A 25,218-nucleotide genomic window follows, 5' to 3' on the forward strand; every position below is an offset into this window, starting at 1 on the left:
AAATGTATACAGCCATTTAAATGCACAAGAGAATAGTAGTATGTCTTTGGTTTGAAGGCCGTCTTTTCAGGTTTTATATATGCTGCTGACTGTTTACACAGTGGATATTGATAGAACAGTTAAGTAGTTGTTACAGTATTTGACTAGATTTATTGGTTTTGGTCAGCAAATATATTAAAGCATTGTAGCTTATGTAAGCAAAGGAGCAGATCAGTAAAGATCAGGAAGGATTTCTTCTTATTGTAGTAATAATAAATTCCAAGTTAACTTTGAGGTTCATATTTTCTGACTTAAATAAATTGTGTTGTAAGGTACTATGAAATGTAGACTCTCTATGTGGTTATGGCTATTCTAAGTCTACATTTCAAAGTGACTTGACTGTGATTAGTCTTGGAGTCAGTGACTGAGTTGGGAAAAAACTGCAGAAATCTTGGCTCCAGTTCACTCTTGTAAAATGAACAGTAGACCACACACTTATGTTTGGTATGAGATGCATTTAATAAGGTAAAACATTTCCATATAGTTGCTCCTTTAACAGTATAAGCAATCAGGAGCACACGCCTGTGCACAAGGGTGATCTCTTACCCTTGATACGGTGAATAATTTATGCAGAGAGGACAAACTATTAAATGGGGGGAGACTACTTGCTTTTTTTTGGAGGTGTATCTATAGCAGTGCAGTTCCAACACTACTGTACTTCTGGCTCCCCACTTAGTTTAAAGAAGGATTTCCATAATGGGTCAAAGGTTAATGAGGTTAAATGAGTTAATACAAGTAAAAGTTCTTGGCTACTGGCTTTCATTTCCTATAGTTCTCATTTCAGATATTTGATTTGCTGCTTTCTCCCTCTCTCCACCACTGTTCTGCTTGGATTTGCAGTAAAGCCATCATCCTGTGTTTGACATTGGTCTGTTTGTTACAGAAATGACTGTGCTATCGTATGTTACAATGATGACTTCATTGTAGGATTTGTTAGGAGGGAGCAGATGGCTCAGAGGGGGGGAAATCCTCTGCTTATACAACAAAACTTCTTTGATTAGCAGAAATCACAGAGGAAACATTGCAATTATATGACAGATAAATTAATCTAAATGTTAAGATGTGTTGGACGTCTCTCCTTAGTATAAAAATATCTCTTTATAAAAATTCAGGCAACCATATGGAATAATTCTAGGGGTGATAGCTATACAATTGTAAGCTCCAATTTTTAATGTTCTGTTTCCCATGTTTATAATGGAACTATTTTTCTTTCACTCATTATAAACAAATGTTAAATTCGACTTTTGATTCCCCCCTCCCTCCACTGTTTTTTTTTTTTTTTAGCTCTGGCTTAAATATCCTATATCCTGGAGAAGTGGAAATTAATAACTTACTTAAGTTGGTCTTGACAGAAGGTGAGTTCTTATTGGTACTCTGGAGAATAATTTTTTTAAATTTAAATACTATGCAGAGAGAGGGCAGTTTTGTCTTTTTTCCTGGTAGTACTTTTTGTTTCTGGAATTAAAGAAGTTCAGGAAAGTGGTTGAATGTTAGACCATCATAAACTAGCACTTCCTTGGAAGTTATAGAATGTTTTAAGTTCTCAATGCTTTGCCTGGATGTGTGGGGGAAGGGGAAACTCTGTATCAGAGTAATGGCAAAATCTAACTTAAAACTAGAAAAGTTTACAAATCTGTTTTGACATTATTCATAATGTACTTTGTCTTGCCTGAATATCGTACCTAGTAGTTATGCAGCAATTCCTCAGAAAGGGCCCTCGTCATACACACATCTCCATTGTATATCATTTGAAAAATTATTTTATGTATGTGTAGATGAGGGACAATGTGGAACTGTCAAGTGGTGTCGTAAATCTGTAGGTGAGGTGAAACAATGAGACCCAAATTGAATGTCATTTTTTTCTGCTGTTCCAGAAACATTGCAACATCGCTGACTACAGTTTTACTGTTTAAGTTAATTTCAGTATCTTAATGTGGTGTTTATTGGTCAAAGCTACCACACGACAATGAAGTAAAATATGTGTATTAGTTTTACATGGGCAAGTATTTATTTTCCCCAGAAATTATGAAGCTGTTTAGCATGTGGCAAAAATGGTGAAAACCAACATTTTGCAATATGCTAACATGAATTGTTTTCACATTGCATATTCTTAATTGTCAAAATATCTCATAAGTGATTTTAATAGTTCTCTATATTTTCAATTGAAATTTGCTGACCAGATCAGTCTCACTGAAGGTTGTGTTGCAGTAGATTGTGTTCATAGTTCGTACTGTGTAGTGGGTAGATATAAATGTATGTGAATTCCTAATATAATGCTTTGCCATTTGTAAGATTTTGTACATACAATGTAGCATCTAGTCTGCCTGATAGAAGGTTTTAATTTGTAATTGCCTATGCATGCAGTACTAGCCTTTGAAATATTCTAGAAATTAGCTTTTAATTCAGTTACATGTATGCACAGGTCAGTATTAGAGTTAGAGATGACAGTACACAGCTTCATATTATGAATATATAAAAACTATGAGAGAAAGAAGTGACCTAACAAGAAGTAATGAAGACTAAGTCCACAAACAAGTCCTTGCCTCTGCACTGAAGAGGGATGGAGAGCATGTTATAGCTCTTACCAACCATGTAATCAACAATATGACAAAACCATTTGACCCTGAAGCACATCCAGGGGTGCTTATCAAAATATCTGCTAAACTGCATGTAACATCAGTGTTACAGGAGCTCTACTGAAAATAGCAGATGTTGATGAAGAACAAATGGAGAGATTTGTGAGAGGTGCACTTGATTCTGAAGAGAGACACAGCTGCTTCAGCCGCCCAGTCAAGAAATCTGGCATTAAAATACTTGCTGACATGGCCAAGAAGAACAAATTTAAGCCTGGCAAGGGAGGCACAGTCACAGCAGATACCAGTTTTCCACAGAGCCTTGTCCTTTGCAAGATGCAATGATGATGTTTCATTGGGAACTGTTCTTAGTCAGCCAGTAAGACCTGTGCCTTTGCCCTGCTGATGGAACAATGAGAAGAACAGACAAAGCTGAATTAGGGTACCAGCTGTAAAATCAAGCTGGAATAATTGATGAGCTAAGAGCATACAACAAAGAAACCACAGTGTACATCCGAGATGCCACAGTTGTCATACAGATGATGACTGAAGACAAATTCCACACGTTCGATGAATGGGCTGCTGAGTATTTGAGGCAGGTCCAAAAAGGATTTGACAAAGCTAATTCTGTAGTCGAAGTCTGTGACAAATATGACAACAGTAACTCTGTGAAAACTGCAGAAAGACAATGCTGGACAGGATTTAAGGATGGATACAAGAAATACCAGGCCATTGGTGGACATCCTGTGCCTCAGTGAAAAAGTTTCTAAAGTTATCATCCAGTAAGCAGTCACTTGTAAAATTCCTCTGTGAATTTATGGTTCAAAATCTACCTGACAGTGTAGGAGCACACCCGGCACAAACACTCCTTGATTGAGTCTTTTCCAGTGGTGAAGGAGCAAAGTCCATCACCAGTAGAGGTATTGCAGAAGCCCAGAACTTGCACAGCACTCAAGCTGAAGTGGACAGAAGGATGCTTCTGCATGCTGTATGTACCAATATGGCATTTGAGTCTCTTTGTATCAAAGAAACTGTAGTAATTAGGTCACTTGATACAGATGTTTTGATCCTTGCTGTTCTCTTCTTTCCAAGAATGGAAGATACAGATAATGTGCGGATTGAAACAGGTACCATTACCAGCACAGCTGACAAGCGTTGCTTCATACCCGTGCATGCAATTTGTGATGCACATACTTCCTGTTGTACATATTAACAGGATGACTATGTCATCCCTATTTGGTGCTCGGAAAAAAATTATGTTCAATATTGTCAAAACAAAGGGAACTTACTACTTGCCAAATTGGAAAACAGTGCTGGACAAGCCACAGTTTTTGCAGCAAGGAAGTTGGTAGCAGTGCTGTGGCCAGACGAAAAAAGAAAAGATCCACAGAGACCTGAATTGCTTGTGTCTCAATCTAGCCATCAAAAAGGACAAGTCACTGGCCAAACTCTCACCATGTGAGGACAGTTTTGAAGAGCTTGTCAAAAGAGCATCTTGTCAAACAAAGATTTGGATGTCTTTGCACATAAGTAAACCAGATATTGGATCACCATTGCAGCATGGGTAGAAAAATATGGATGATGAACTACTTCCTGTATTCTTCAAGGGCCCAATGGCATCTGAGTTTTTATAAGACCTTATTTGTACCAGTAGGGGTCACTGCACAGTCAACTGTCTGTAGCCAGGACAGCCTTCCCTGCATAGACCTATGTACATGCCAAGGCAGTAAAGACTATGGTAACCCCCTCACTCTCAACAGAGATCATAATGATGAACAAGATGATGATGATAACTAAAAATGTCACCAGTGCTAAAAAAAAGAAAGTTATATAGCACACAGGTTAAGAAGAGAGTGTCTCTACATCTGGGTATATTGCTTAGATTATCCACAATACAAAGTTTGTTTTAAAAAGTCATAAGATGTATAGTGCATAATCAGGAATAACTGACATTAAGGTGAATAAGTTTAGCAATACAGTTTAGATATTAGAATCCGAATACTTGGGTGCATCACTAATGAAAAATTATACAGAGAGTTGGTTGTAGAAAGCAAATATAGGAATGAGTGTAGAGTGTCCCTCAGTAATTGAGCATTTAGGGTAGATTGTCCAGTTGGAAAATACAATCCATGAAGAAGTATCAGAGGGGTAGCCGTGTTAGTCTGGATCTGTAAAAGCAGCAAAGAGTCCTGTGGCACCTTATAGACTAACAGACGTTTTGGAACATGAGCTTTCGTGGGTGAATACCCACTTCGTCGGATGCATCCGATGAAGTGGGTATTCACCCACGAAAGCTCATGCTCCAAAACGTCTGTGAATCCATGAAGAAAGTATTTCAGTTACTTTCCTCACTTCGCTTCTCATCAGCACTCCAGCTCATCTCTCCTGGTATTGCCAATATCCAGTGAGGTGTTCTAGGTAGATGTCGCTCGACCACCTGATGGCATCCAACACCATGAGTTGCTGCATCAGCCGAGCGTAGCACTGACCGATTCTGCATTCTCTCAACACTCGCTCATTACTGGGGTCCCATACATCCAATTATACCTGTACAAGTTTATTATTAGATTTTGTTTTACTCTTTAGATTGTTGTGATGCATTGACGTCACAAAGAAATCCAATGTTATGTCTTGAAATAATACATAGAATCTTTAAATTAATAGAAACAAATTCAAATACTTCAAAGTGGTCATTTTAATGTGTTGATGGTGGAAATGGCAACAGTTGACAACTGCATATCATACTTCATCTTAAAATAGACATAATAAGCTTTGATATGCATGTGTGTAGAGAGCCTACATTGTCGACCACGGTAGTGGTATCTTCCACTCAACTAAACTCAGTGAGTTGTCTCAAATTTAAAACAGTACTGCATATGTAGTAAGTCCCAAACTGCTTGTATGTCTGTGGAGAATCACAATAAATTGTAAGCATAGTTACTGTTAGTCTGCAGTGTATGTCCGGCAACATTCCTTATGAATTAATAAAAATTGTATCTAAAAAAGGCTGTTTTACGTTTTTCATATTCTGCCATTGTAGGAGAGAGAAATAGTGGGCTCTCCCAACTTCGTGATGTGATCCTCACTAACTTAGCTGAACAGCTTCAGAACAACAGATTTGGAAGTGAAGATGATGATCATTACAGGTAAAGTGAAATAACACAGTTGTGTTATTAATTTGTATTGAAGTGCATTTGGCTTGTCAGCATTATTGTAAACTGAGCTACTTTCTGTCTAAACAACTTATTCTGTTTGTTACTGCAGTTTGAGCTAATGCTAGCCTTGTGTACATACTGTACCGTTTGCTAAAAGCACTGAATTCCCTTGGGGGTTTGAGGTATTATGGAACTTTCGGAGATTTCTGTAGAACTACATAAGTGGTTTGGGGGAGACTTTTGTGAATTTCCTGATAGTTAAATGAGAGCAGATGACGTTTTATAATCTAACACTGCACTCCATATTACTGTGTTTTAAGTGTCACTCTTCAGCACTAAGACTATCACCCTCAAGAAGCTCTAACGTTTACTTAAAGATTGAAGTTTGGAAGGGTTTTCTTTTTATTAAAAAAGAAGGCTTCACTTGATATGGACTCTCTGGAGGTACAGTGAGCAAAATGAATGCAGAATGTACTGATATTTTAAACAAGCCAGAGCTATATCTATCTTGTATTATACTGTGGTAAGAGACATTTTATTTTTCAAACATCTTTGATATCAGAGTGCTTTGGTTGAGCATATTAGTGCTTGAGCATCTCTAATGCAGTCATTCAGTCAGTGTAACCTAATTTGTAATATGATTTGTCAAGACTTTTCAGGTGTGTTGAATGTGTATCAGTCATTAATTTTCTTTAATTATAAATCATCAACATCTCCTCATGTCTTTCCTGCATTTTTAAAGACTAAACGATGAGCTTTTGCACTACATTCTCAAGATTGTTGTTCGAGAATCTTGCTTCTTAATCACCAAGTGCCAAATTGTATCTAAAGATGAATTTCAAAGACTTCTTTCAACTGTGCCTGTAAGTAAAATGTATTTGTTGAAAATATTCCATTTGCTTAAGTTTTCTTTCTGTTTCTTGATTCCAGCCATCCATTCCCTTTTATGTAAAAGTATAATGAATACAATAATACAGTCTTGAAAAAGAATAGGTGAGGGAGTTTTTAAGTGCATATTGTTGCAAAAATAAAACCTGATTAATATTACTGAATTAATATGATCATGAATAGAAAGGGGGGCAGGACACTTTCATTACAAAGAGATCTTGTATAATAGTGTGAAAGCAGGTTTACATGTTGATACACTTTCCCTGGCACTTTGCAAACTATTTCAGTCTTAACATTTATTTTTGTATAAGGTCCTTCAGAGTTTCACAGAGTGATTTACAAAATGGATTAGAATAGAGAGAGCCTTTTAGAGTTGTGTTTAATTATGCATACAAGCAGAGAGGAATACTGTATGCTCAGAGTTGGGAGATGAGTAAAGAGCTGAAATTTTTAGTAGTAAAAATTCACATAGTTATTCTTGCAAAACCGTTAACAAGAAGGAGAACATGAGGTTGCAGTAATGGGGAAGTAATAAGTGGGATGAGGTTTGGGATCTGTTGTTTTCAGTTTTACTACAGTACTTTACTATGTTAGTAAAGTTACTAATTCTCATTTCAGTCTCGTTGACCTGCACTCCTCGAATCTCACACCAGAGACTGTGCGTCTCCTTTCAGCAAAGATTTCATGGTTGAGCTCTGCAGTTAGGTCTCATGTTAAGACTTCATTACTTTTATTATATACACCGCAAACATAAACACATACACATTTAGTATTTAATTATGACTACATTTTTGAAACAAACTTAGTGCTTTGTGATGCTTCATTCTATTTAAATGCTTCACCTACTTATTAGTTCACTAAATACTTTGGTCTCCCAGCCTTAAGTATGAATTGGTGAGATTCTGCTGATTTAACAAGAACTATGTAACTCAGTGACAATAATTTGTTCAATAGCAGGAATTTTGTATCTTTCTTGTACTTTTTTTCCCCTGCTTGTTTTCTTTTTCATACTTTAAAAAAGCACAAGGATTGCCTGTGCCAAGTCTGATTTAAAGAGTTCAGATAATGTAAAATGTGCTTATTTATATTAAAGGCTGCATCTTCATGCTTGCGGTATCTGATGGCTGTACAGAACCACCTTCTGAGTAATACTATTTTGATTAAACCTGATGAAAATGATGACAGTGACAGCTCCTTGCAGGGAGAGACATTGAAGGTACAGGTAAACACCGAGTTTTATTCTAGTACTGCTTTCTACGGCCAGTGTTCTTCTGACAGTTCTTATGTTTCAGGAGTGCAACTTACTGGTAGAATCTGTTTGTGTTGTCAGTTTTTGTTGTGTTGAAGAAGTTATATAGTGGAAGTCAATACTGTCTCATACTTCAGCTGAGAATCTGTGATTGTTCTTTGTATAGTTTCATTTGACACTATGTTGTTAGAGTCTGCCAGCACTTCCCTTCTAAAATTCTGTGTGAAGCTGTTTCATACTTGGCTGTTAAAGAATGTAAGGTGTCTTCTGGACTTCATGTATTTTTTTAATGTCATATTTAGATTAGTTTTGGAATACAATTTTAGAAAACATTAACTCTAGAGATTTTTATATATAAACTTACTGCTTTCAGAAGATGTTTTGGCCTTCTGTAACTATTGACTTCACTCATAAAATTTTTGCTGTTTTTTAACTAAAAATGGAACGGTCTTTCCCCTGGTCTCTATTAGCATGACTTTGCTAATCTTCAGAGCTTGCTGCTAGGCCTATCTTTTCTCCCTGTCCCAGAGGGAGCTGGGGGAAAGGTGAGGTTGGGGGATTATGGTGATTATGATTTGAGGTTTTCTAAATTGTGACTACATTTACACTGCTGCTGGAGTAGTGCTGCCAGTAGATAATTATCAGTTTTGTCCCAAAGCTCAGGTTGTTTTTGTAACTTATCTCATAATCTTACCAATTGTAGTGCTAATGTCATTGGGCTGTGTCTGTCTGTTACTTTTTATAGGCATTTGTATGCTTGTTATCTAATGCCATTTATGTTCAAGCTTATTGAGTAAATTCTAAATGTTTCTGTACTATTGTCTGTCTTTTTCACTATTCACCCATGTTCTCATTGTTCAGTTTCTCTCTACAGTTATCCTCATACCTTCTAGGACATTCTATCACCATTGCAGTATTCTGGCTGGCTACTTTCCTGTGCTGGATTGGAGATGCCTTCCCTCCATAGAAACTGTGTGTGCATCCTGTAAAATGCACCTGGTTTCTCCCAGCACTTTAGGGCTTAGCATTACAAATCAAATTTAAGTCTTGGAGGAATCCACTCCCATAGGCTTTCCAGGTCACATTATCATTATTTAATTTGGAAACCCATCATTTTGTTCAGTTGTCAGTTGTTTGTTCTCTAGGAATTTAAGTATTATTGTATAACATTTTGTACCTAGGAGCTAAAGACCAGTATTTTGGCTCTTGCTACACAAATCCTGACTGGATGTGATGAAGTTTTAGAAATGCTGCAACAGGTCACTACTGCTCTTATAAACAGTGACATTTCTGACAGAGAGCAGAGGTAAGACAACCTGATTTCATACTTTTAGCCTGAAATATATGAGCTGCTGCCTGTTGTGTGAACCAGCTTGCTTAGTAAAGGGAAGCTAATACTATCAGAATTCTTACCTCCCTTTATTTTTGTTTTTAATTTAATGATCAAATTATTGAAGGGCTTGGAGCTATTTCTTAATATGAATTATCCTTTGGCATCCCTAAGGCAGTCTTTCTTTGGAGAGCTTTGAATCGGGCTTTCCGTAAATTGATTTCAGTCGTATTAACATAATATACAGATCAGCAGAGAGACTTGAAAATCGTAAGTCTCTTTAGCTCTATAGTTAGTCCAGTTACTTGGCTAAGCACTATAAACATTATAATAATTGGTAACAACCTTAATTGCCAACATCTTTTTGGAATCCATCCTGCTAGAAATTCTGTAGTTCAGGGTCTTTATCTCCTGAAGATCTCCTTGGCAGCAGCATTTGTATCAGTTACAGTCCTTGGTGCTACTCTAATACCCTTCATATATCATCCAAGCAGCACCCTCTTCCTTTGGACAGGAAGTGAAAACTGGGACTGGAAAACAAAAAACTCCCCAAAATCTTATTGAGGGTTCTGAAAAAGAAGAGTTAGGTCTGAAAATATCCAGAATGAAGGAAGGCTTTTCTAGAAAAAATCCTGTTTCAGACTCTAGGCTTTGAGCTGCATATTCGGTTTGCACCCATAGGGTCTGTAGCGTGTTTTTGGAATACAGCCCTTTTTTTGGACTGCTCTCTTATTGTCATACATACAGACTTGTTTTATGTGGGTTTTTTCCTCATACATAGTCTTGGATACTTGGATGTCTTACAGCACTTTTATATTGTAAGGAGTTGTGGACTGGGCCCTGTGTCTACCTTTGTGTTGGTACAATGCATAGCACATTGGGGGCCTTGATCCAAAGCAGAGTCTCTCGGTACTACAGTATATTAAGAATTTAATTATCATTCAGCAAACAGTCTTCTAGGACTGTCATTGCTTAATAGGAATTGCTTAACAGAAAAGATTGTGAACCCTATCATATATGTTATGAGATACTGGAGTGTTCAGTAGATAATAAAATAGACAGATTTTTCTCAGTACACTTGCACATAAAAGTTTACTGCTGCACTTTGAATCATTTACTTACTCAATCTGATTTGGTATTAACTTCTTTTCTTTAAATAAAAGTAGTAGTGGGTCTGTGAAAAGAATTGCTAGCGTGTACTTTTGACTTTTGTTGCAGGTTAAAAGGCTTGGAACAAGTTACCAAGGCTACTATGCTTGGTCACCTGCTTCCGGTATTACTGACATCTCTGATGCATCCAAATTTACAGACGCTAACCATGGCCGATGCACTGATGCCTCAGCTGGTACAGCTGGTACTTTATACCAGTCAGGTATGGCCTTTATACAGTGGATTGAAGTATACATATTTTTAAAACAAATTTAAACACATAAATATTAAACTTATCAGTGGTATTCTCATGAAGGATACCAGGCTAAAATATCAAGACTAAAGAATAGTGGTGAAATGTTATCTATACTAGCTCTCCAAAACGAGCTGTGCTATTGGTGGGGTTCTTCCACATTACCAAGATTGATAAAAATGTAATAAGAACTAATCACTTGTTGTTGTTTTGAATCAAAGCTGTCCTTGTGTTGTTCACATACAAGGAAACGCATTTTAAGGTCTAGGGTGAAAAGACCAAGTCCTTTTACATTCCAGCTAGCAGCAAATTTCTCCAAATTATTAACACATGGAGAATTTTCTAATTTGTGATAGTGTTTACACAGCTACATTAACTAAAATACGTTTTTCTCTTAGTTTGTTAGCTCAAGGGCTCTCAAACTTTCATGGTGAGGATCATATCCTACAAGAGATTTTCATACACCCACTTCCCTTCGCATGGGCAATTTCACAATGTCCCTGTGGCAACTATAGCAGTTATTTATATGGAAAAGTAATAATAGGAAAGCATTTAATTTATTTTTAGCTTTTTAAAAAATATGTGATTTAGCCACTAGAAACAATGAGGAGAGCTGTAGGCACGTTTCCAGCCAGCTTTCTACAAACCATCAGCAAGTGGTCCATGGATCACAGTTCAGGAACTGCTGCTTGGCAACTACTAGTAACAGAAACAGATGCTATCCATTGTGCCCCATCTAGTTTAAGTTACAGCATTAATAACTATGCTGCGTAATATTAACAAGCTTCAGAAACCTACATGGTTCTTACAGTGAAACGTGGTGTTTATGTGTTGTTAAAGTTGTTTGTGTTTGTTGCAGACGGCCTTGTTGCTTAAAACTCAGTCTCCAGTTTTCTCAGAGGTGGGCAGTTCCCCCAGTGGTACATCAGAGCAGAAGGGCAAGCTGTTCCCTGATGAGAGGTGATTGCCTCTTACTCCCAATATTCACGACTTTTATATTGAAAACACTCATTTTTTTAATTATGTTGCTCCTGGTCTGATCATTGCTGAAGAGTGACTCATAGAAGCAAGAATCTTAAGGGGTCAGCATTACAGTAGTCTGAATGTACAAGCAATTTTACATAACAGGACTTTACAAAGTGCATTTAATTTTTTGAAAAGAAATAATTTCCCATGAAGAGTTGAAATATGGGTCTAATGGGAAGCTTAGATGAAGTATAGCGTGCGTGTGTGTGCTCTCTCTAGCTTTTGAAAAGGATTTCTGCATGCCTGAGCCCCAGGTCAATGTATAGAATCATAGAGAGCTTTATAACAAAATGTGGTTCACTGTAGCAGCATATTTTCAATTCGTTGTGATTTTTAAGTAGTAAAGGGCAATTTATCGCTAGTCCTGGTTTTAAATCTTGGGTCACAAATGAAAAGAATATAGTCTCAACGTACATCCAGTTATCGTGTGCAAGTTTTGTTTAATTTCACATTTAGCTTTTCCTATTTGCACTGGTAGTTTTGAAAGCAGTTTTTCTGAGATACATTAAATTCAACCACTTCCTTTGCACTCCAGACTTACACAGACTTGAATGAAATGTTACATATATATTCTTTTATGGTGATCTTATCTTCTATCAAGCATTATCCCAGGAGGGAAGATGGATTATGTATTAAAATTCAGACTAGAACCAGTTTATAGTACAATACATTACTTGTTAGATATAATTTTTTCCAGGGATTTCTATAACTATGACATATCCAAGTTTACTGGTTACAGCTTGACATGTTTGATTTGTAATTTAAAGAGCTTAGGTTATTTAAGATGCCATTGTACCCTCCACACACCTGCTTAAAGTGATTAGACAAATACTTTGTTTGCCATTAATAACCCAAAGAGAATTATTAGGCTTTTAAAAGCGTTTTATGGTGGTGTTTGAATATATAATACAAAATGATATGTGTTCATCTTCAGTACTACCTTTTAGCTTTTTCTGTAATTTCAGAATGCTAGAAGAGAAAGAGGAGCCAGGTTTTCTCACTGGCTTGAAAATCCCAGCTCCGTGGGCTGCTGGGAAAACTGTAGAAACAGTGCATCCTGTCAGGGACAACTATAAGTTTAAAGAAACTGTACATATTCCAGGAGCCCGCTGTTTATACCTTAGATTTGATAGCAGATGTTCTTCACAGTATGATTATGATAAGGTAAGCAAGAGCCAGGACAGAAACTTCTTTATTATGTGTCTTTCATTAATGTTTCTCATTTGCATCTTTGCTGCTCCTCCTCATCCATGGCACCTTATTACTAGTAATGAGGATGATGTGGGAGGTTTTTACTAACAGCAACATTAACATACTGTAATTCCACAAGGTCTGATTGTCCCTAGAATCCTAGAATTTAGAGATGAAAAGAAATTTAGGGTAGTAGGCAGCTGTGAATAACTTCTCAGGGGAAAGGTGTCAGTCTCATCTATTAGCATGTGTAAAACTAGGTTGCATTATAGACTAGGAAATATACAATGAGGAGCTATCCTGAAATGGCAGAGAAATTGGACTGGATGATTTAATAGCTCTTTTCCATCTCTGATTTTTGTGGGGGATAATTTCTATAATTCTATTAAGAAAAGGTCAAAAAGTATGGGCTAAACATTTACAAAGGACATTTTTGGAACGCAACATACAGTGAATGTCACTGTTATCTAACGAAACTTAGTTGGTAGATCCTTAAAGAATTTAGGTTCCCTACAGAACTTTTCTCCTAAGGTGCTGGAATGTGGTGATGGTAATTCAGTGGAAGAAATGTAATAACCCTCAGAAAGGTTACCTCCTCCACAAACCCAGACCAACATTCCCTGTTGACATCCATTTCATGACCGCTTAGATTATTCCTTTTTATTGTAAAATGTGTTGAGTTCATTCTCCTTTTTTTGGTCATCCAGTTTTCCTTATTTCTTTAACGTTAATTAAGTTGTCTCCTTTGTAGATCAGCACAGTTTGTTCAAACTGGGCAGAACTGGAAAGGATAACTTTCTGATTATAAATGGCTTGTTTACATGGATTAATATGAATATGTCTTTTCAATTTCAAGAATATAGCTAATGAAATACCACCCTTATTTTCTGTGTACGCTAAAAGCCACTTACACTGCTTAGTAATTGTTGCTGTGTATTCTCTAACATTGTAGTTTGAGTCCTGTGATACCTAATCTTAGACTTACTGGTTTTGTCACCAGTAACTTTTAAGCACTTAAAAAGTTGGGCCTCATCATGTCCCCATTGAAGTCATTTGCAAACTGTTAACTCCCATTAACTTCAAAAGGAGCAGGATCCAGCCCTTTATTTAGAGAGGCAGTATGTTCTTGTGGGCTGAACATGGGACTCTGGGAGCTAGGATTGAATTCCTGATTTCTATTCCAAATTCTGCCACTGACTTCCTGTGTGACCTTGGGCAAGTCACGTAGCCCTCTCTGCCTCAGTTTCCCCATCTGTAAAATGGGGATAATAATACTTGCCTGGCTGCCTATCAACCTCACAAGGCTGTTGTGAGCATTTGTTTCTTAATGTTTGTGAAGCGCTTTGAAGTTGTAAAGCGCTGTGTAAGTGCTAAGTATTATTATTAGATTTTTTTGTTTTTCTTTTACAGTCTAACAGTGTATTTTATGTTTTGAAGTTGGTGATCTATGCTGGTCCTAACACAAACAGTAGGAAGGTTGCTGAGTATGGAGGCAATACACTGGGATATGGCAGCCGTAGTGTCTTAGGAACGGGTTGGCCGAAAGACTTAGTGAAGGTACAGTATTACAAAACAACAATATTTCACATAGAAAAGTCCCTTTTTGAAAACTGCATAGAGATTATTTTTAACTCTTACTTTTTTTAGCAGTGGAACCCAAATATTTTAGTGTAAGCTTATCTTTGAGAGCACTCACTAAGATGGTGTTTATGTCCTTGGGGAAGGAACTCTTGTCCCATACAACATTACAGTTGCCCTTATTTTATAGGAGCATGGCACTCATTTTGGCAGTAATGGCATTTCATGATCAACATCTTGTAGGGGAATCAGGAAAGAACTGCACTTCCAATCTCGGAGACTTTCAAGACACTACCATTCCCCATGAGTATATATAGCAAAAGTTCCTGCTGACCCTAACGCTATGCAAATAGTCTCAAGGACCTTAGGGGCATAGTTTTAGGACTGCACACAAGCCACTAAAAATATTAAATATAACAATTTCTGCTTTCCTACCCATTTGTCTGTTTTTTTTTAAATCAGTTAATATGCATTTTTTGGCAACATACATTTAACAAGAAATAGAAATCTGAAATTCTCAGAAACCTATAGGAATTTCCAGAGCTCTATCAAGATTGGTGACTTACGTAGTTGTGGTGAAGTGTAATCCTGAGTATTGTCCTATACTAAAATTGGATGTGTACTTGATAAAACATATGACATTGTCAAAAAGGAAAGCGAGAGGTGGTTGTTCAGTTAGACAGCAGTGCTTTGACTTTCAACTTGGAAGTTCTAGTCTTGGGAACACACTGTTCCAGTGGCTCAAATTAGGGACGATAATGTTATTTTGTCAGAAATTACATAGTTTTGTTAGCAGCCCCTGCTGTTTACTTAAGTTATTTTACTAGCTTCCTCTACTTGAAGAGCTTGCCTGCCTGTTTGGCCACAGGAAAGGAGCTGGTGATTCTTCCCTGTGCTCTCAAAAAGAAAATGAAATGTTTTAATGGAAATTGGTCTGCCTGGGTTAGCTATCATAGTAGCCATATGGCAACACATTCTTTCCTTTGCCCCGCTATAGGCAGTGAGCAGCAAAACCTAACCACGGTGTAATCAGAAATGGATATTTGCATGAAAAGGGGAAGAGCTTAATTAGCATACATAATTGGAAATAAAGAGAATTTTTAAAATAAAGCAACTGTCATTCTTTTAAAAATTAATCCATAAAATAAGCCAGTTTTATTTTAAAAAAAAAGTGTTTGCATTGTTTTAAGTGTCTTTTTTCCCCTCCTTTTAAAATTTAAGGTGGAAGGGGATACAGTCACCTTCTCCTTTGAAATGAGGAGTGGCCGTGAGCACAACACCCCAGACAAAGCTATGTGGGGCTTTGCTTGCACTGTTCGAGCACAGGTACTGTCAATATGACCAGTGTTGTCAGATAGGCTGAACTTAAATTTTTCTGATTTACATTATGTACAGTATTTTAATTTAAAAAAAGAAATGGTGGTTGTATTTATGAAACAGACCTGAATGTTGGGGTTTGGGTTAAAAAAAACCAGAAGAGCTGTTTGGACGGCCATCTCTTTACAATGGAAGGGAGCTACTGCCTTAGATCTCTCGCTTCTTCATTGGCTAGATATGGTTAGGCACACTTTGTTGTATGGTTAGACTTTGGAACAATGGATGACAGTTCTAAGTACTCTCTGCTTATCTGTTATGAAGCATCAATGGTGCTGGACTTGGAGGAGACCACTAGATATCCATCCAGGCTTGTAGGATATGAGTTCAATGGGGGTGTTGAGTACCTACTAGTAAGCTGGGCATCAGAGGTATAAATAATGGCTCTAGGACAGAGAAAAAGACCAGACTTGGGAGGAGAGGCAGGAAACTGGGATCAAGTACTATGAAGAAAAATTCATACTACTGTGCCCAGGAGATGAGACAAAATCTGGTTGAGAGAAGATAAAATGGAGTTTTCAGAGGTGATGGATTGCCTGCCCTCAAAAAAAAATAATTTAGTCCTTTTGGGTTATGTGGCTTCCAGTTTGGTAAGCACATGAATTTCCTAGTATTCAAATTCAGTTCTTACACATACTGATTTGTAGTGTTCTATAAGTAAAAAAATAAATAAAATGCCCAGAGCTTGTTTTATTGTGGCACTGTATGATATGCATGCCATATTTTGAAGTAGATTGCTTAGAGAGCCACTTTAAAGTTAATTGGATTGTTGTGGTTTATCCCTGTCAATACTGCAGGAGTCTTCAGAAGATGTGTCAGGAGGATTACCATTCTTGGTTGACCTGGCTTTAGGCCTTTCTGTGTTAGCTTGCTCCATGCTAAGGATATTATATAATGGACCAGAAATTACAAAAGACGAGGAAACATGCCAGGAACTCTTAAGGTCTAAACTATTACAGAGGTAAAAAATCTTGGTTTTAATCTGAATTTAATGTAATTGCATGCAGTGTAATTGTAGCAGTGTTGGTCCCAGATTAGAGAGACAGGGCAGATTTCGGGCTCGCCATTGTCCTATAGAATAATGGGTTTGCCCCGGCCTCCTTGATCCATCTTTGACCTCCAAGATTAATATCACCAATCATCCCTGCAATGTGTACCCCTCAATTCCAAAGTTCTTCCAGAAGAGTCCTTAGAGGACCAAGGTACTAGTTTGCTGATCCTAAAAGCTCCAAAAATGCCATGCTGAACAAAGCCCCCACTTGTCCACAAAGACACATGGGCTCAAGGATCCGCGCCAGATCCCAAAATGTGGTGAGGTTATTTGGTACAAATTATCAACTTGGTTTGCATGCATTATGTTTTCTGAACTTGTCTGTTAGCCCAGTGTCTTTTGAAGAGGGTGTAATCATAATTAAGGCTGTGAGTTTGTCCCGGATTCCGTGACTTTCCATGACCTCTGTGACTTCTGCAGCAGCCAGTGCGCCTGGCACAGGGGCAGCTCAGACAGCCCCTGTGCCAGGCGCACTGGCTGCTGATGTGGCAGTTTTGGGCCACCGTGCCTGCCTGCCCCCCAGAAGCAGGGTTTGGTTGAGGGACGGGGTTGGGGCACCAGATGGGGTGAGGCGGGCTCTGGGCGGTGCTTACCTGGGGGGCTCCCTGGAAGTGGCAGCCTCACCCTTGCTCAGCTGCTGGGTGGGGGCGTGGCCAGGCGGCTCTGTGGGCTGCCTCCACCCAGAGTGCTGGCTTCGCAGCTCCCATTGGCCACCCCTACCCCCCCCAAGTTTTATTCACTGGTATTTTTAGTAAAAGTCATGGACAGGTCACGGGCCATGAATTTTTGTTTACTCCCCATGACCTGCCCATGACTTCTACTAAAAATACCCGTGACTAAAATGTAGCCTTACTCATAATCCATGAGGTAGACTTTTTCTGCACTGTGGGGCTTTGGATTCATGTTTTGTTCCAAACTTTGACATGTGACAATTCACTACAACCTTGGGGTAAAAGGTTTGTCAAAATTGGACTCAATAAAGACTGCTTCAGGTTTATGCATTATAAGACAGATCCTGTTCTCGTTTACGTCAGTGGCAAAATTTCCATTAGTTTCAATGGGTGTGGTATCCAGCCCTTGTGAAGCATGAACCTCATACTTTCTTCATGTTCTGAAGTAAAGCCATATATACAATATTTTTAGGCAGGGTGTTGCACTATGCCTTTCTCTACCTGAAGAGTAAGAGCTAGAAAGAAACTAAAGGCTCTTTAATATGGGAAACTTTATCTTTATTTTCTCAGATGCCAGTGGCAGGTGGAAGCCAATGGGGTAATATCTCCAGCCCTCACTCCAAGTCCTTCTCCACTGCCTCTTACTATAGATGAGGATCGAGAATTCACATATCCTTCTGATGTCCTAGTGCCTCCTGTAGGACATTACTTTGATCTGCCTAGGATCAGGTTACCTCCAGGAATCATGATAAAACTCAGGGAAATATCTGGACGTGCTCGGCCTCAGTTTAGACCTAGTATCAAGTAAGTAACTGTTTCTTCACCACTATTTTGCTAATTTATGTTTTATTATTATTGAAAATGATACACAAAGTGCTGTCTAGTGCACAAAGCAAACAAACTAAATAAAAATATTCTGCAGTCACTCGGTGGTAGTAGTAATGTAGGATGATATTTGTAACAATAATATTAAGCACAGAAATATCAGATGGAAATAGATAATTCTCAACTTGGTGTGCATTCAGTAGTTCCTAAAGCAAAATTTCTTGAATACCGTGGCTGGTGAACTGTAAATATAAATGATGTTGTATCCTTGCTAATCAGTTTGGTTTCCATCTGTAACAGAGAAGTGATTCAGCCAGATGTAATGGAAGAGATGGTAGTTTCATGTGTTATTAAACATTTGAACTTGGTTGATGCACTCCAGTCCCTAATAAACTTCCAGTATCAGGAAGAACATGCTGAGGAATATGATTTGCTGTGTAAAATTATGGGAGAGACCTTTAAGAAGCTAAATGCCATGGAAAGACAATTGCAGGTAAGACTGCTAAAGAAATAACTTTTATTACCAACTACTAAGGATATTACTAATATAGAAATGTAAAAAAAAAACCCTCAAAATGCTCTTGAAGACCCCTTTTCTCTTACTGAAGCTAAGATAAATGGATGCTCATATATGTTCAATATTTTTGTGTCTTTACTAGAGTGTAGCTGAATTAGAACAGAGATGGCAGAATGAGGTAGATGATGCCATACATGGGAAGCTGGAAAACAATGTTCCATTCTTTTATGATTATCATTTCAATGAGGTAAGCATTGCATTTATCCCATTCGTTTATAGAGATAAGTTTGCTCTCTTATTTTTCCATTTCTAGGCTGCAGTATAATTACTCTTTTCTTTCATTTACTGCTAAGTTTTTCAGTGTGTAAGTTTATTAGTACTAAAAATTATAGTGCATGCTTTCAAGTTGTCTAATGTATATGGTGACAATAGGAATTCATCATAAATGTTGATCGCTATTGCTTTTTGGAGTAGTTTTTGTTAGGAATATAAAAAGAGTAAGATCTCCCAAAAATGTATTATGATTTCCCAGTGTCTGTATCTGCATTAAAAAGTTGGCAATTAGATATGAGTGATTAATATTCTTGGTTTGTAACCATGGACATTTTTAATGCATACGTGCAAAAAAAAATTTTTTTTCCATTATCCCACTGAATCAGATACATTTTCACCCTGTTCTTCTTTAGAGCAAAATGAAAGAATTGGAACTTTTGTGTTCAATGAAAGAAATTTCCTTTGATGGAAGTGATCTTGAGAATATGGTCCTGTCATTGAGGTTAGTAGTTGGATCTGTTAGCTGAGCGTTCTAGGCCCTGATTCAGCCTAGGTTCTTAAGTATATGCATAACTTTAATCACATGAAGTCTTACTGAGTTAGGTAAGACTACCCACAGGTTCAAAGTTATGCATGTGGTTAAATGTCTTTCCAAATCAAGACCTAAGTCTTGTATGAAACTTCTCTATGATTTTTTTTTACCTACTAAAGTGAAACAGAAGCCTTGATTAGATTGTTGTTTTGAAAATAGAATTGAAAGGCCTCTTCAAATTGCTGGTAACTCTGCATAAAGAGGGTCATCTTTGGGAAGATCAAAGTTAATCAAAATTAGAAATGCTGGAGACATAAATATAATTAACTGTTTATGGATGTTATGTAACGGGGAGGGAGAAAAAAACAATAGGATTATTCTGTTTTCTATTTGAATACATTTCTTAACTCAAAAACAATAATTAAAGAGATTACAAGAGGGACATCTTTAAAATTTTACCAGTTAAGATACGTTATATCAGGAGGCATAAAGAACAACTAAGTTTACACTGGTTTTTCGTTCACCATTTTAGGGAGAAATTTTTTCAGGAAGTCAATTCTCTGATTCAGAAGCCCTTACATCCCTTGGCTAAAACAAAAACATTAGTAAAGAGCTTGATGAATAGAGCAGAGCTACTATTGCATGTTACTATTGCAGCACAAGCTGGTATCACAAGAAGTATATCCGGTACCCCTGCTGAGACACCAGGTACCAATTTACAGTGCATCTGATCATTAGACCTGAATGTTTGCTATTATTATTTGCTATGAATATAAATGACACCTGTAATTAATCATCTGTAATGCCCCTTAAAATCACATTTCTCTACCTATTTTTCCTTTTCCATTTAACAAGCAGTGAATTTGTTTTTAGGGGTAATGAATTAACATGGCTCTGTTGACTATTTGCCTACCAGTGTCACCATGTTACCAGCATAGCTCTGTGACTAGTGTTAACTAATTTCAAAACCAATAAGTGGAATTTGCAACGTTAATAATAATTATATTGCAAACATAGTCTGTTAGTCTTTTAAATTTCTCATTTATATAGCTTGATTTTAAAAATAAAATAATTACGTCTTCTGATTACTATAATCTTGCACACCTCAATCAAATCGCCTCTGATTCCTCTCCTTTCCTATTGATAAATAATTCCAGGTTCTGCAATTTCACGTTATAAGTAAATATTTCATTATAAGACTATTATTAGATGGTGTAAAGAGAGAGGATTAAGAAGGTTGGTAGCCCGTCTACAATAACTTTTTCTATCAGAGGTTGCCTTAATGTAGAAACTGGCTGTAAAAATGAAATGCAGAAACTTTAAGAATTACTCGTTAATTAGATGGTCTTGAAATGTTAAGATAAACATGGATGGAAGACAACTTCTAAGGGAAGTGACCCAGTGTTAATTAACATTTCTGGGTCTATAGAAACTATTTGTTCTTTTTCATCCAAAACTTATTAGGTACACTCTGAATTGCTGATGTAAAATAAAAGTGAAATTACATATTTTCCACTTTCCTTACCTAAAGCTGACTCAATGATACTGCAGTCTCCTAAAATGTAAATACTACACACAGTAATAATAAAACACATAATCCAAATAAAACCAGGTACCTTGAAATAAAACTTAAAAATGTATGAGGTTGCCAGCAGAAAAGCCATTTAAATGGAATTTCAGATTCTTGCATGGGGTTAGGGGAAATGCATTTGGTGTTTTGTGTATGTTGTTTTTGTTTTAATTTGCTTCCTAATTTGTTTAGAAATTGCTTTACACTTCAAGACCAGCAGTGACAGAACTTTGTTTTATAACATTGCAGCTTGTAAATCAGCATCTGAAACAAAAGTGATATCTCATGCTGTCCGCCAGCCTGTCTTCCTTCGTAGCATGTCGGCACCTTCTGACCTAGAAATGATTGGAAATGAAGATTTGGAATTCACTAGATCAAGTCAAAGGTATGCAGATGGTAGTCCACTAAATTGCTGTATGAAACACCTAAAAGTATATTCTGTATTTCTGTTAATAATGTACCATGTTTTTAGAAGAAAATTTTTCATAGACCAGCCCATTCTTAAATTCTCTAACAAGTGCTGTTTTCCCATAGGCGGCGCCATGTTACTAGTCATAGAAGTAGCTCTTTTACTCTTCTTCAATCTTTGACCATCGAAGATAGCAGAGATAAACCTACATACAGTGTCTTGTTAGGGCAGCTGTTTGCTTTCATTGGGACAAATCCTGACCAAGCGGTATGTCATGTTAAACATGCTAAATCCCTTATATGCCCAAGCACAAATGTAACATCAGTTTTTAATCTAAGTTGAAAGGTACAGATGCGGGGCTTATGTAGTAAAACATAGACATTTCTTTATAAGGTATCCAGTAGCAGTTTTCTGTTAGCTGCTCAGACCAGGTGGCGTCGTGGGAACACAAGGAAACAGGCACTGGTGCATATGAGAGAGCTCCTAACAGCAGCAGTTCGGGTTGGTGGTGTTACACATCTTGTGGGTCCAGTGACTATGGTACTTCAAGGAGGACCAAGGTAAGTTGTTCCTCAGAACTTTATTAAACTTTTGGGGCTGGATGGTGTGCTTTGTGCAAGGAGTGGTACTGCATTACACCAACAGCAACTAAGGAGATAACTGGCTTTCCATGCCCAGGGCATGAGTTCTCAGACTTTGTTATGACCAGTCCTCTTGTGAGGCATCTTGGAATTCCTTTTAATGTTTCCCACAGTGCTTCAGAATAATTGGTAGGTCCTATCACCTGTCAGAAAGTACAGGTATCACAGAGTCTTATGGGATACTGCTATTTGAGGACTAGCTGCAAGTGATTTTTAGCAAGTTCATCTCAGTGTATAACTAAAGACAGGGAAAGAAGTAGGAATTGTAACCCCACCGCCACGATCCCTGCTGCACCTCTCAACCACTTTAGGACAATGACCCATTAGTTGAGAACTGCTGACTTAGGAGAATTGAGTGATTTGGTTTGTATTATGTTGTTGCGGCCTAGTGGCTGTGTGCAGGGCTAGGGAGGTAAAATGTTCAGGTGTTAACAATTGTATGACGTGTTTTCAACTAACGGCAAGAACACATAAAGCATGAGAGAGATTATTTTGCATTTGTGATTTAAATCTAAACACACACCAAATAAAATGAATCGGTAAGATCTGAACGAGTGGGTTTTACGGCATGAGGTAACAATATCGGATTTAGGCTCTTTTATAAAAACTTTTTTATGTAACTGTAAAAATAAATTCAAATAGTTTGTTGGGCGTCTGGAGCCAGTTTCTCAGTTAGGCAGTATAGCCAGAATGGTGATTTAAGTCAGTATTTTGTATGCATGTTGGGGAGCAGAACAAGAATGCCGTATTTCGTAGCATTAAGCATTTCTTACATTTTATATAAATCTGGTATAGAATTTTGTCTTCAGATCTTTCATGAATTCTTTCAAATTGTGGCGATTTCCTGTAGCTTTGTTTTGGAAGTTTTTAATTTTACTTGACGCAAAAAGACATGATTTCAAATATATAACTTCCAACAGAATCGAAGAACTCACGTGTGGCGGGATGGTGGAACAAGTCCAAGAAGCCTTTGGAGAGACCATGACCTCGGTGGTTTCATTGTGTGCTCGTTACCCCATTGCTTGTGCAAATAGCATTGGCCTCTTGTGCACTATACCATATACAAGGTAGGAAAGGTTTTGCTTCAAGGAGAGTGAAAAGAATGGTTAGATTCTTTTTATAGAGTTGTGCCATATAGTTACATGTTGCTTCAAAGGGAAGTATTATTATGTAGGGTGGAATGGACTTTGTTGTTGTTTTTTAAAAATCATCCTGTAATATCTCCTGGCAGTGTATTCTGGCGGAATAAGCACAAGGGTGAGCATTGGGAGAGTGAGAGTCTTGGCTCTGCCACTGATTTGTTCTGTAGCAATGGGCAAGACACTTTAGCTTTCTCGGTTTGCCTAAAGTAAGCATAGTACCTAGCCAACTATCTCTTGGGGTGTTGTGAGGATTAATGAACATCATGAGAGCATTTTGAACCTATAAAGTTCTATACAAATCTAAAATATTACTGTTGTTAATGGTGAGGCATGAAATAAAGATGATTAATATGTCTTCCATTTTTAGCAGGTGGCATAACTCAAAATGATGTTCTGTAGACTGCATATAGATTTAATAACCCTTTATATAGCACTTAAGCTTCTACTAGGAACAGCTTGGCACCATGACATTCAGAGATAATGCTGGATGACAAACTCGGAGAATATCCTGTTACATTTTGTCCCTTCTAAGGCTAAAGTAATGGAGGAAACATTGAATTGTCTAATGCTACAATGAAAGATCTGATAAATAGATATAGTACATATGCTGAGAAATGTGGGATAGCTTGTGTATGTTGAAAACGGTTGAGAAGTTACTGCAGTACAACCTTAATTCTTTGCATCTGACGAAGTGGGTATTCACCCACGAAAGCTCATACTCCAATTCATCTGTTAGTCTATAAGGTGCCACAGGACTCTTTGCTGCTTTTACAAATCCAGACGATCACGGCTGCCCCTCTGATACTTAATTCTTTGTTCTTCTGAACAGGAGTGAAGAGAAGTGCTTGGTACGCAGTGGCCTGGTGCAGCTTATGGACAGGCTCTGTAGTTTAAGCAGCCAGACAGAATCCAGCTCAAATGAAAAGCAGACTAAAAAACAGAAGGTGGCTACTATGGCTTGGGCTGCCTTCCAGGTCCTAGCCAATCGCTGTGTTGAATGGGAAAAAGAAGAGGGTATGAGCAGTGTTGATATTACATATTGTCTATTTTAAAATTGCTGCTGGACATTGAGTTCATGTATGAGAGGAAATAGTATAGATTTTTTTTTTTAAATCTTGCATTGACCAGCCACTGACATTTAGGAATAATTCTTTTTATTAAATATAAAATATTTTATTATCTATATTAAAAGTTATGAAGTGCTTTGACATCTATTGATGAAAAGGGCTGGATAAGAGCTAGGTAATATTAGTTATTATTTATTTACAAATAGTGTTGAGATGGGATTTTAAAATGAGTGGGAGGGATGGTGTTTGTAAATGAATCGAAATTTTTCATTCTAGAATTTTTTAAAAGGGGAGAGGCTTGAGTGGCTTAGCGTCAGGTTTAATCAACAGTATATGCAATGGCTCAAATTCTTCTTTGGTGTAACTCCAATGGAATAATTTTGTCATTTCAGTATTTTTTTTAATCTGACAGGCTGTTGGTGAACTTGAAAAAGTTCTGTTGACTCTCGTATTCTTATATTTATAGAAAACCAGTACGTACGTTTAGATACCCATCTGAAATTTCTGGAGCCTGGGTTTTCTCTAAATTGTGTCTTTATGTGAAATTAGCAAAATTACTTTGGTGGGAAACTTACTCACTTAAATATTATCCACATAAATAGAATAGTATGTTCAACTACACTGTGTCATAAGACTGAATGTCCATTTGTTACCTAGCAACTAGATGTTATTGCAGGTTTGACTTGAACTCAAAATGATTTTTTGTAAGCAGTTA

The 25,218-nt window shown here is 37.4% G+C and overlaps 1 protein-coding gene across 1 annotated transcript in view; it reads left to right on the forward strand.

Annotated features, from left to right (window-relative positions):
• HECTD4 (HECT domain E3 ubiquitin protein ligase 4) overlaps positions 1 to 25,218 on the forward strand; it is a 108,375-nt gene that overhangs the window by 38,963 nt on the left and 44,194 nt on the right. The window contains exons 14-34 of the mRNA XM_044989845.1: positions 1,324 to 1,394; positions 5,653 to 5,758; positions 6,510 to 6,630; positions 7,749 to 7,877; positions 9,086 to 9,210; positions 10,453 to 10,606; positions 11,496 to 11,596; positions 12,628 to 12,826; positions 14,291 to 14,410; positions 15,653 to 15,757; positions 16,603 to 16,766; positions 18,098 to 18,331; positions 18,653 to 18,845; positions 19,012 to 19,116; positions 19,556 to 19,644; positions 20,207 to 20,382; positions 21,494 to 21,629; positions 21,779 to 21,920; positions 22,047 to 22,213; positions 23,215 to 23,361; positions 24,266 to 24,450. Coding sequence (XP_044845780.1) covers positions 1,324 to 1,394; positions 5,653 to 5,758; positions 6,510 to 6,630; positions 7,749 to 7,877; positions 9,086 to 9,210; positions 10,453 to 10,606; positions 11,496 to 11,596; positions 12,628 to 12,826; positions 14,291 to 14,410; positions 15,653 to 15,757; positions 16,603 to 16,766; positions 18,098 to 18,331; positions 18,653 to 18,845; positions 19,012 to 19,116; positions 19,556 to 19,644; positions 20,207 to 20,382; positions 21,494 to 21,629; positions 21,779 to 21,920; positions 22,047 to 22,213; positions 23,215 to 23,361; positions 24,266 to 24,450 — 2,969 coding nt within the window. The remainder of the gene's footprint in view (positions 1 to 1,323; positions 1,395 to 5,652; positions 5,759 to 6,509; positions 6,631 to 7,748; positions 7,878 to 9,085; positions 9,211 to 10,452; positions 10,607 to 11,495; positions 11,597 to 12,627; positions 12,827 to 14,290; positions 14,411 to 15,652; positions 15,758 to 16,602; positions 16,767 to 18,097; positions 18,332 to 18,652; positions 18,846 to 19,011; positions 19,117 to 19,555; positions 19,645 to 20,206; positions 20,383 to 21,493; positions 21,630 to 21,778; positions 21,921 to 22,046; positions 22,214 to 23,214; positions 23,362 to 24,265; positions 24,451 to 25,218) is intronic.

The sequence above is a fragment of the Mauremys mutica genome, chromosome 16 (genome assembly GCF_020497125.1).
Source record: "Mauremys mutica isolate MM-2020 ecotype Southern chromosome 16, ASM2049712v1, whole genome shotgun sequence".
Lineage (NCBI taxonomy): Eukaryota > Metazoa > Chordata > Testudines > Geoemydidae > Mauremys > Mauremys mutica.